Raw genomic sequence first — 11,458 nt, 5'->3', positions numbered from 1 at the left:
GTACCCACCCATATTTGGTAAATTTTCGCATTTTAATATTGGCATGGGTACAATATTAAAAATAACTCATAAATACTACCTTTCTTTTTGGAAATTTCTTTTTGGGGTAGCCAGATTGGTGCAAACACTCAAAATAGAGAAGCACATTTGAAATATGATTTAAAAAGTTTAGGGCTCAAATTTAAATCCTTTATGAAAATAATTAACTGTATATTAATAGGTCAATAGTGAGCTTTGAACAAATATACATTTACATTTAAAGGATATCTTCATTATGAAATGCCACCTTTTGGAACACATCCCTTTTAATGTTTTCTAGTGCCACAGAACATTTATTAACTTTTATATGACACAAAGGTATGGCCTTTGACTATGATTTACAGAGATTGCAACAGCCAAGGGTAATGAGTTATAACCATTAGTAATGTTGTGGCACTTTTATCATTGGTGATCAATCACAGTGATATTTTGCTTTTTCTTTTCATAGACAGGCAGAAAGACTAGAAGAGCTAAAACAGATATTTAGAGGGTGCAAAGGTAATTTAAGATGAAGAACAGATAAGTACATATTAAAAAACTCCACATGAGAATGACAATGCTCTTTCAGTCATTTTTGACAAACCCATTACTGTGAGTCGCAGGTTTCACTTCCACATAAAAGGAAGAAATGGTTTCTTCTGATATTTCAACTTCTTCTACATGTGTCAACGATGTTGTAATATTACGTCAGTCCTAAAGTAGACAGGGACCAGAAAGAACACAGTTTGTTCTTCAGAGTATGTTTCAAGGAAAGACTTCATCTCTCACCAACCCTTAAGGCTGCCAGCAAGATCCAGCAAATGAAGATGACAAACTATGTTAATGAGCAACCAAGGCATGGACAGAAATGCAGCAGTGATACAAATCAAACAGGTATTAACACACATCATCTTAAGTAGGGCAGTAAACAATACCGGTTAGTATAGTAGCTTTACTTCAATTATGTTTATGTGAAGAAGGGAGATGGTGCTTTTTGCAGTAACCACTCCAAAGCAGAATAATTATTTGGTAAACTCAGAATTTACGGTAAAGGGACATTTTTCAATTGTTGACACTCTTATTGACATAAGAGTGGACACTGATTTCTAAAAGCAGAAAGTTCACTTGAATTTTTTGTGCAATGTACAAAAAATAAATAACAGTGCTGATTACATTCAATGGGTGAAGTTTAAGAGGAGTGAGGAAAATAAGATCAGACACTGTGATGCAATGGTGATAAGACCTGCTCGAGGAGGGATGGGGCCTGGTTTAGTTTGGAGGCTGGTTTCTCGGAGAGTCCACAAGGATTTTCTCAGTTAATAAGTTATAGATGTGATGATCAGGCTGAATGGTTAGGCTATGTCATACCTCATCTGCCTCTGCTGTATCCTATCTATTCTTTACCGGATCCAATAGTTACAGAGATGCCCAAACATATCTACATAAAAAAGAATCAGCACTCATTACAGGGACACTAAAGATAATACACAGAATTTACATTTAATGTTTGTGAGAAAATAATTTTTTTGCAAAGCGTGACTCGTAGTCATGTCAAATCCTCACTTTAGGTAGAGTGTAGGTTGCCCAAATCCTCATACCTACTACTGTAGTCGTTCATGCACCTCGGTTCACTTGGTTATTATTTCCTGCTACATATTTCCCAAAGACCATTTCCTTCCACATCTTGCCTCTCTTCTGTGTTGCATTAGTTTCAGCAAAAAAAAAACCCAAAAAAACCCCACTGCCGTTCAGCATCTATTAGCTCCAACTCCAACACAATCTGCTCAGTTTTCAGTCATCATTGTTTGTACTGCACCAAAAAACTCACCACAGTGGTGAAAAACTTAACACAGTGGCATAAAAAGCCTAGCAGAAAAAAATACTAGTAGTTAGGCAAAAAAAAATTGAAGAGTGATGCAGACATAGCAAAGCACTAGTGTAAATGTGAATTTGCACAGTCCATGGAGTCAACACTCTGGGGGAACAAATAGGAACCCCCCACCCCAAAATACTGTCTATCAGTGTGTTGTGTTGCATTGCTCTGTTTTTCTTACTCTTTTTTTCTGAAACTTCAATTATATAAATTTGAGATAAATAAATTTGACTTAGTCTTGAGACCGATGATTTGAAAGGACTTTTATTATTCATTATTAATTAAGGGATTACATTCTTCTAGAAATTGGGAAGTTGTTTTTTTGAGACTTGATTGCTTGATTAACAAACGATGTGTACAAACATGGCAAACTACTAGGACACACGGCAGACCAGCACAGCCCAGAGCAGGTGGCAGCTCTCGCGAAGGACGGCAGTCAAAAATTTGGTGTTGATGGCGGTAAGCAAAGTGTGCAGCTTAAAAATCAAACATCAACCACCACAACATTGAACTTTCAACACCCGTATAAAAGGTTATGTGAATACGTTTTTATTAATTGGCTGGCCAAAGTATAAATTTCACTGTGGTTGCTCACCTGCATTTTTAGGTTATACATCACCTTGGATATGTTTGGTCACTTGTGTGGGTGTGTGTCTATTGGAGAGGATGTGGGGTTGAAGCTATTTTCCTGGGAACAGTGCTCATAAAATCTCAACCATTGGATTAACCACAAATTCAGTATTCTAGCTGCTCAACAGTCCTGGGTTGTTGTTGCCAGATTTTTTGTTGTATAATGCGCCAAATGTTTTCTCTTGGTGAAAGGTCTGCACTGCAGGCAGGCCAGTTCAGCACCTGGACTCTCCTCCTGCAAAGCCATGCCATTGTGATGAATGTGTTTCAGCATTATTTTGCTGACATATGCAAGGCCTTCCCTGAAAGAGTCTTTATGTGGATGGGAGCATATTTTGCTCTTAAATGTACCTTTTAGCATTGATGGTGCCTTTCCAGATGTGTAAGCTGCCCAAGCCATAGGCACTAATGCAGCCCCATACCATCATAGATGCTGGCTTTTGAACTCTCCAGTGATAACATGCTGGATGGTCCCTCTTCTCTTTAGTCCACAGGACACAACGTCGATGGTTTCCAAAAATAATTAAAACTTGGATTCTTCCGACCACAGAACAGTTTTCAATTTTGCCTCAGACCATTTCAAATCAGCTTTGGCTCAGAAAACATAGCAGCATTTCTGGATCATGTACACATATGGCTTCTTCTTTGCATGATACAGCTTTAATTTGTGGACTGCACGGTGAACTCAGTTCACAGACAGTGATTTATAGAGGTTTTCCTGAGCCCTTGCAGTGATGTCCCCTACAGAATCATGCCTGTTTTTCAATGCAGTGCTGCTTGAGGGCCAAAGATCACATGCATTCAGTTTTGAGCTTCGGCCTTGTCCCTTGTGCACAGAGATTCCTCTTGGTTCTCTTAATCATTTGAGGATTTTATATCCTATACGTGATGGGATCTTCAAAGTCTTCACAATTTTATGGTGAAGAACATTTTTCTGAAATTGCTTCATAATTTTTTTGGCACAGTTTTTCACAGATTGGTGAAGCTCTGCACATCTTTACATTCAGTATACCCAGTCCCCTTTTACAGTATAACCAGTCATGTTACTTAATTTGTTATCAAATATTCCTCCATTTATTTTTTGATTTGCAGTTACTTTAATTACTTTAATTACAATTAATTTTTCAGCCTTTTGTTGCACCTCTTCCAATTTTTTTGAGATGAATTACTGGCATCAAATCCAAAATTGAGCTTATGAAATGGTAAAATGCCTTAGTTTATATATTGTTTATGTTCTATTGTGAATAAAATATAGGTTGATGAGATTTGCAGATCATTGCAATCTTTTGTTTACATTTTTACACAATTCCAACATTTTTGAAATCGGAGAAATATTTTGATCTTTTTATAAACTGTTTTTATTTCTGTGGGTCTTTGTGTGTTCATTTTGCAGACAGAAGAACCATACAGCTGATTGTCTTCAGCTTTGGCATCCTGTGTGTCATACAAGCCACTCTCAATTTTTCTTTACGTCTTGCATGTGAGTATTGTGTTTTGTCTTGATCTTTTCTACATTTTATCACTTTGCAAACACAAATGTAAATGTATTTTATTGGGATTTTATGTAAGATACCAACAGAAAATGACACCTAATAGTGAAGTGAAAGGAAATTGATAAATGGTTTTCAAAATGGATTATCAATAAATATCTGAAAAGTGTGGCGTGTATTTGTATTCAGCCCCCTTAACTCTGATACCAATAACTAAGATCCAGTGGAACCAATTTTCTTCAGAAGTCACCTAATCAGTAAATAGAGTCCACCTGTATGTCAATTAATCTCAGTATAAATGCAGAAACCACTTTATGTACCACTTTTTGTTGTTCTATCACATAAAATCCCGGTAACATACATTTACATTTGAGGTTGTAATGTGAAATAATGTGGAAACTTTCAAGGAGTATGAATACATTTGCAAGGCACTGTACATTTCATAATTCAGTGCTGGAAAACATTAACAATTTGCTGGCAAATATATCTGAAAAATTATAATATCTTCTGATAATTTTCTATTTTATAACTATCAGTGCACTTTAGCAGAGAATCAAGTCACACAGACTGCAACAAAACTGGTTTTGGTGACCAAAACCAAATACCAAGGCCAGGTCAATGCGATGGATTAATGGAAAGAACACTGGCTTTGACTAACGACAGAGACGCGCTTGAAAAAAGAAACACTGAACTCAACAGCAAGATAAAGGAGCTGGAAGAAGAGAAGGCCAGGCTCAAAATGCAGCTGAGATGTGAGGAAAAAGGCTTTTTTGATACATTTAGGTGCTCTTCATTTCCTTTTTCATTTCACTAATCTTTCCACTATGAGGAAAAATACCTTTAATTCTTTATTTGTATTTTCGCAGCTTCTTAGTGTCACAGTTCTGATATTTTGCTGTGATCTGCTTTTTGTGAGCTTATATTTAGTTCCCAAAATATACTGTATCAAGTCACATCACACGTATGTACATGACACATAATGAGAAAACCCAAAACACATTATCTTTACTACTGCATTATGAGGTTAAGTTCACACTAGTTAAGAGCTGGCAAAATCATTTCACACAGATTAAGATTACTCAGACATCCCACCACATGGAGAACAATGAACAGTTCTCCTCCCACACATTCATGCACAACAATGATCATTACTACAGACATTGTTGGTGCAGTTGAGTTAAATATTTAAACTTATGTTTACTACTATTTGTACTGTTTAGAAAATTAACTGTGCTAATTCGATTTGGATGTTTATACATGTAACCGCCCCCACATTATAAAATATTTTGATTTGCTGTTACATCAGAATTGACAGGTTTGTACTTAAAGCTTCCTATCCAGATTCCTCAGTCTAAATATGTGTTGAGTTGTGTGTTTATATGATCTTTCAGGGCTGAATGGTTGCACGTCCTCTCAGACGTGTCCAGCAGACTGGAGGGAGATAAAGTCCAGATGTTACTTCCTCTCCAGAGAAAGTAAGACATGGGAGGAAAGCAGAAAATACTGTCAGAGTAGAGGAGCTGATCTCGTGGTGATCAACAGTGAGCAGGAACAGGTACAGCAGAGTACATCTGTGTGTGTTAGTTATATTGAAGAAGAAGTCAGAGTTACAGTTCATTCTGTCTCGTGTCAATCTCAACAGAGAGACTTATACCGTCTGGATGGGGACAGCGTTCTTTTGTTCTGGATTGGTCTGAGTGACACAGATGGGACCTACAAATGGGTAGATGGATCTCCACTGACCAGATCGTAAGACCTAATCCTGAATCTTTCTGATAGACACAAAGATTGATATTTAGGCAGGTGACCTGTGTCAGTGCTTGTTTTTATATTATATGTGTGAATTACCACTCTTGGTCATCTGGACAATTAGCAGAAGCTCTAACAAAAGTGTGCAAAGTCCATGCATATGACATATTGTTAAATTAATGCTCTGTTGAAATAGTTACACTGAAATAAAGTAAGTGTGATTACATGTGCATGTTAGACCAACTCTTGTTAGTGACACACCATGAATGTTCAAACTGTCTCTGATTGAATTGCAAAACTGTTAATGTGCCATTTAGATTTTGGGAGTCTGGTCAGCCAAATGACGGTGGCCCTGACAACAAAGAGGACTGTGTGGAGATGTATCACTTGAGGCCTCAGCTGGCCAACTGGAATGATGCCGACTGTGGAAAACAACAGCGCTGGATGTGTGAAAAAGATCCATGTAACAGTTGATAATGTCAGTTCAATAGCTTAATATTATACGTGCCTGCAAATTGCATAATGTATTTTCGGATTCAGCAAACATACTGAATGAAAGATTGGTGCTTTTTGTCAACAGCACATAATAACAGGATAATATAAATAATATAAGTTTAAATCAAGTACAAATGTGAAATTAAGTGTTCTGTAACTCATGGGACTCACAAAACTGTTATATACTCTTTGGGAATGTTTTTGGGGCTGGGCATATTTTATTAACTGCTATTCAGCAATTTATTCATAAAAACAAAATAATCTGTTTAGAATTAACAGCACAGACTAATGTCATTTCACTGTAGTGAGAAGACACGATTGTCTGACACATGCTTATGCCAAAGAACTAATTGTAATGTAGTACATAAAAAAGCAAAAACAAAAGAGAAACTGTGTTTTAATACATTTCTGTACTTTTTCGTCACATGTTCAGAGACTGACAGGGGAGATAAAACTTGAACCGTGCAATATGTGCAGTTTTACAATAGACAACACTAAGACCCACAAGCAGGCAGGCACACAGCAAAAGATGATCAAACAATTTAAGTTATTTAGTGCCATCTCACAACAAAAATAAACAGAAGGCACTTTAGAAATTAAGGCCAAAACCTTAGAGAATTATTCAGAACCTACAGTAGATTACAGTGAAGAGATAAACAAACTAGGCTCCAGGCTCAGGATTGCTGCTGACATCTCCTAGTTTATGCATTAGTTATAAATGCCCAAAAGTGTGGTGTTTTATTTGCAGACATTAAATGTATATTGCAAAAACAAACAAACAAAAAAGTTGTAGCATGGTCATAACTAAAGCATGTCTACTTTCTATGTGATGAACATGCAACAGTAAAAATGTATATTAAAGATAATGTAATTGTAAATGTAATTATGTTACATCTATTAACATAAAGAGCATGTGTTGTTAATTTACGTATATGCCAACATTTATACTGAACCTTTTAATAACATGTTCCCAGGCATTCACTTCCCAAAAAACATCTGATCTTGTGGTAAAACTTCCACTTTTCTGTGACTACAGACTAATACTACTACTCCTTTAAAGCAAATAACGTAACTGGCTTTTGCCACATGGTGATAAATGGGAATGAAGTTATCTCACCCCAAGTTTCAGATGCTTGTTTCATGTTTGCATTGTGACTTAGAGTAAAGGACTTAATCTGACCTATATCAATCTCTCACAGACCCAGTAATTATTTTCTAAACAATATAAATCATTCTATTTTAATAAAGGGTCAGTGTTTTCAACCTATAGCTCAGCACAATCTTCTCCATTCCCATCTTTCAGGTTGTTGTCAGGCTGTGGATGGTACCAAAATTTATAGTTTCACTTTATTATTAAAATATATGTTGTGGTCAGATCCACCCATTCCCAAACACGTCTAATCCATAACCTTTGTTTGAAATAAATGGCAGTTTCCTATTTTAAATAAGAAAAAGATCAATGACTGGTGACAGTTGTGTTAACAAACAGACAGTGGAACTTGCCATTGCAGGTTGTGTTGCTAAAGCTCGTACACACTGTATAGTTTAATAATCGCAGAGTCCTCTGATTAATAATACTTGCAGATTGACTGCTAATCTGAGTTTGATTTGTAATTTTTCATTTCTACTCACCTGTTCCTCTATACTGTTGATGATCACTAGGTCAGCTCCTTTGTTCAAGTACTCCTGTCTGCTCTCCTGCCTGGTCTTCTGCACAGTAGATATGCAATAGCAAGCTGTGCCAAACTTCACCCATCCATCACAGCAAACTTTTGCTGTGTCAGCAGCACAAACACATACACAGGATAACAAAAGTAACATTACAATTCAACACAGATTTCCTTTTTAATGTCCACCTCCCCATGAGACTTTTTTACTTAATATACTACGTCATTGCTTTAAGTGTCAAATCTTGAATAATTTGCAGCACCTCAACTATTTCCTGACATTTTCTTTGCCTGTCTGTGGATTCTGGCGCTGAGAGTGCACACATACGGAGAAAGACCTTATCATTCTGTAGGTTTAAATCAGCTTTAAATTTCCCTATATATTTGGTAAAACAAAGAACTCCAGCAGGTATTTTGATTAATTGACAGAATTTATTTGCAACAAAACATATGTGCCAGAGCACAGTCTGACAACTGCTTGAGTTCCCCCCTCGAAAACTTCTGTTACAGTGTAAAATCTCAACAGATTTACAAGCTGCACAGGTAAAGACAGCAACCAATAGAACAGGAAGTTTCATAGTAAGAAACAAATCGTCAATAACCATGAAGACTGAAGAAATAAGATTAAATAACACAGTCACAATAAACGTTTTTATTAATATAAAAATTGGTTTTGAAAAGAGATTTAACAGCAGATATGAAGCTGGCTGACCTGACATTTTTAGGTATTCCATAGGCTTGGGATTCTAATTGCGAATGGGCAGCTACTGTTGGTCACAAGCTTTGAGGTAAACATGACTTGTAGTGCCGCCACTGAGAACGTCAGACAAAATGCTGGATTGCAGCAGATAAAATTGCAACAAAAGAAATGGTGGGTATGTAGATGTCCTTGGCTTGTCAACATCAGGATGTTGTAGCAGTTCTCCACTACTCGAGGGTGCAGCAGAACAAATTGTGTATTGAAGATGACCACAGATCACAGAACTGAAATTATTTTAAATTACTTTAATGGGTCTCATCAACCCATATTTTATTCACAATAGAACAAAAACAACATATCAGATGTTGAAACATTTTACCATTTAATGGAAAATATTAGCTCATTTTAAATTTGATGGCAGCAAAACATCTCAAAAAAGTTGGAAGAGAGGCAACAAGAGGCTGAAAAGGTAATTGCCAGGAATAAAAAACAAATGGAGGAGCATTTGACGAGTAATTGCGTTAACTGGCAACATGAGAATTTCAGAGAGGCAGAGCCTCTGGAATGAGAAAATGGTCAGAGGTTCATCAATCAGAAACAAACCGCATCTAAAAATTGAATTTCAGAGAAATGTTCCTCAAAGTAAAATTGCAAAGACGCTGAAGATCCTACCATCTACAGTATATAATATCATCAAATGATTCAAAGAATCAGGAGGAACCTCTGTGCGCAGGCCCAAAGTCAAAACTGGATGCATGTCTTTGGGCCCTCAGCATTAAAAACAGACATGATTCTCTACTGGACATCACTGCACGGACTCAGAAATCCCTCTCTGAGAACACGGTTCACAACGTAATACACAAATGCACAATTATAATTAACAGATTTTAACAGTAAGAAAGCTCCTTAAAACAAACTCCATTGTTACCAGCTGTAATATTAGTGGGATAAACACCTTAATGTGTTCAATTCACTGGAATTCTACAGGAGTATTTTTAGTCTTGGTACTTTAATGATGTTTGGAGCTAATGCTTTTGTACATTAGTAACATTTTGAATTGAGAATTTTTATTTGTATTGCTACTTTTAAACCCCATCTTTTTAACAACCTAGCCATACAAACACTTCCTTCTCTGCTCTGAGTAGAGTGATTGTTCATGAAAGTTTAACAGAAGTAATCCTTTGTATTTTTAAACAAAGCAGCTGTTCTTTAAAATGTCACTTTTTTGAATGATTTTTGATAATGATTTTGTATTTATGTTTTGACATTTGGACAGCCTAATATGAAAGGTCATTATAGGAAAGGATGTTCGGAACTATTATTTTATAGGTTTTATTACTTGAACTTTTTTCTTCTCCCCTGAATGTTTTAACGTGTTCGCTTTTTGTGCTGATGATTTAGCTGTGAGTGACTTTAATGCCCAACTTGAACCATTAGAACAATTTAAAGTGCTTACATGTAAACAACTCTGAAAGATGAAATAAATAATTACCTTAAAGATCTCTCTGAAGATCATTTAACTTGTTGGTCATGTCTTCAAATCTTTTTCTAATCTGATTTTGTTCTTCCATCATATTGTTGTAACTGATTTGTAATTGATTATTTTCTTTAGTCACATTGTTGTAGCTCATCTGTAACTCAGTTGTCTGTCTAGTAAAATCCTTTTTCCACTCAGATTTGTCTTGGATGACTGTGTTTAATACACAACAAATAAACAAATATTAATCAGCACCACATTGTTGGCAGAAGATCAGGATGATAAACTATTCACACATGAAAAACAGAGTTATGAGTCCAGCAAGGAGGAGAAGACACAGCAGACCCAGAATCACTGCAGCAGCTCCGCAGGAGCTCCTCTGTACATCCCAAGTGTCTGAAGGTACAAATCAGTATATTTATGTTTGGTCATTAATGTGCAAACTAATGACAAACAACAGCCCATTCCCATCCCCAGCTGTGCAACGCCAGTCCCAAGCCCGTTAAAAATCGGGGAGGGTTGATTCAGGAAGACCATCCAGCGTAAAAATGGTGCCAATACAACACACAGACTACTATTCGACCTTGTGGGGACCATGTACCTACGGGATAAGCCAAAAGGACAGAATAAAAATAATTAAACTCTAAAGTCCATTGCTCCCCAACATGGTTACAGCTTAAACATAGTCATTAAAATTTGTTAATTGGTAATTTTTTTATTTTGAAAGTTAATCAAGACATTTTGTTTTGTGCTGGTATTGTACTTTATTCCATGTTGGCGGGGCACTGGCATGGCTGTATACTACCAATAAAGACATGTGAAGATTAATGTGGATTTGTGATTTCATTCTTCATGTGTGATCCGCTTTGCTACAGTTGCTGTATTTTCCACTTCATGGTGGTGACTGTTTATGCATAATCCCTTTAATATACTAGGACTTATTTAATTAAATGTAGTGCTTTAGTGTTTGGCGTGCCAAGTTAGTACCAGGCAAAAAGCAGTCATGACAGGAAACTACTGTTCTGGTTAATAGTTTTACTCTTTAAGCTTCTGTATTATTGTTCCTGGTTTTGTCTTTTTTGCATAAAATATTTCCTGTATTTGTGTGTGCCTGTGTGTAAATGAAAAAAGCCTGTGTAAAAGCCTGTTTACCTGTTTGCAGATGTTCATCATTTGATTCTGTAGCTCAAGTTTTGTTTAGCTCCAAAGTATTGCATACTTTGTGCTCATTTTGATGCAGTTTTTCTGATCTTTCTGTCTCAGTTTTCCACTTGTTACCATTATCTAATGGTTCCTCCACATTGACATAAATGTTTATCGGTGGGTCCATAAAGTTTGGCTCTAGTGATTTGTCTGGAG

General features: G+C 36.4%; 2 protein-coding genes across 2 annotated transcripts; one reads left to right on the top strand and one right to left on the bottom strand.

Annotated features, from left to right (window-relative positions):
• Positions 1 to 725: 725 nt before the first annotated feature.
• LOC137124141 (CD209 antigen-like protein E) lies at positions 726 to 7,591 on the top strand. Its single transcript, XM_067498833.1, has 7 exons — positions 726 to 912; positions 2,270 to 2,350; positions 3,915 to 4,001; positions 4,548 to 4,763; positions 5,403 to 5,566; positions 5,654 to 5,760; positions 6,078 to 7,591. Exons 1-7 carry the CDS (start codon positions 840 to 842, stop codon positions 6,232 to 6,234), a joined length of 885 nt encoding a protein of 294 aa, XP_067354934.1. The 5' UTR covers positions 726 to 839; the 3' UTR covers positions 6,235 to 7,591.
• Positions 7,591 to 10,285, bottom strand: LOC137123210 (C-type lectin domain family 10 member A-like). The gene is made up of 2 exons (XM_067496581.1): positions 10,118 to 10,285; positions 7,591 to 8,030 (listed from the first exon to the last, which is right to left on the bottom strand). Exons 1-2 carry the CDS (start codon positions 10,251 to 10,253, stop codon positions 7,801 to 7,803), a joined length of 366 nt encoding a protein of 121 aa, XP_067352682.1. The 5' UTR covers positions 10,254 to 10,285; the 3' UTR covers positions 7,591 to 7,800.
• Between the last annotated feature and the right edge of the window lie 1,173 nt (positions 10,286 to 11,458).

This window comes from Channa argus, chromosome 3 (assembly GCF_033026475.1).
Source record: "Channa argus isolate prfri chromosome 3, Channa argus male v1.0, whole genome shotgun sequence".
NCBI lineage: Eukaryota > Metazoa > Chordata > Actinopteri > Anabantiformes > Channidae > Channa > Channa argus.
The sequence above is the reverse complement of the archived record's forward strand: the minus strand, read 5'-3'. Positions and strand labels throughout refer to the sequence as shown.

Excerpts from the sequence above, each read along its gene's own strand:
- LOC137123210 (XM_067496581.1), bottom strand. The coding sequence starts at position 10,253 with ATGAGCTACAACAATGTGACTAAAGAAAATAATCAATTACAAATCAGT. Across the intron at positions 8,031-10,117 it reads TGATCTTCAGAGAGATCTTT|CAAAAGTTTGCTGTGATGGA; the intron begins AAGGTAATTATT and ends CTGCTGACACAG.
- LOC137124141 (XM_067498833.1), top strand. The coding sequence starts at position 840 with ATGAAGATGACAAACTATGTTAATGAGCAACCAAGGCATGGACAGAAA. Across the intron at positions 913-2,269 it reads CAGTGATACAAATCAAACAG|GACACACGGCAGACCAGCAC; the intron begins GTATTAACACAC and ends GCAAACTACTAG. Across the intron at positions 4,764-5,402 it reads GCTCAAAATGCAGCTGAGAT|GGCTGAATGGTTGCACGTCC; the intron begins GTGAGGAAAAAG and ends ATGATCTTTCAG.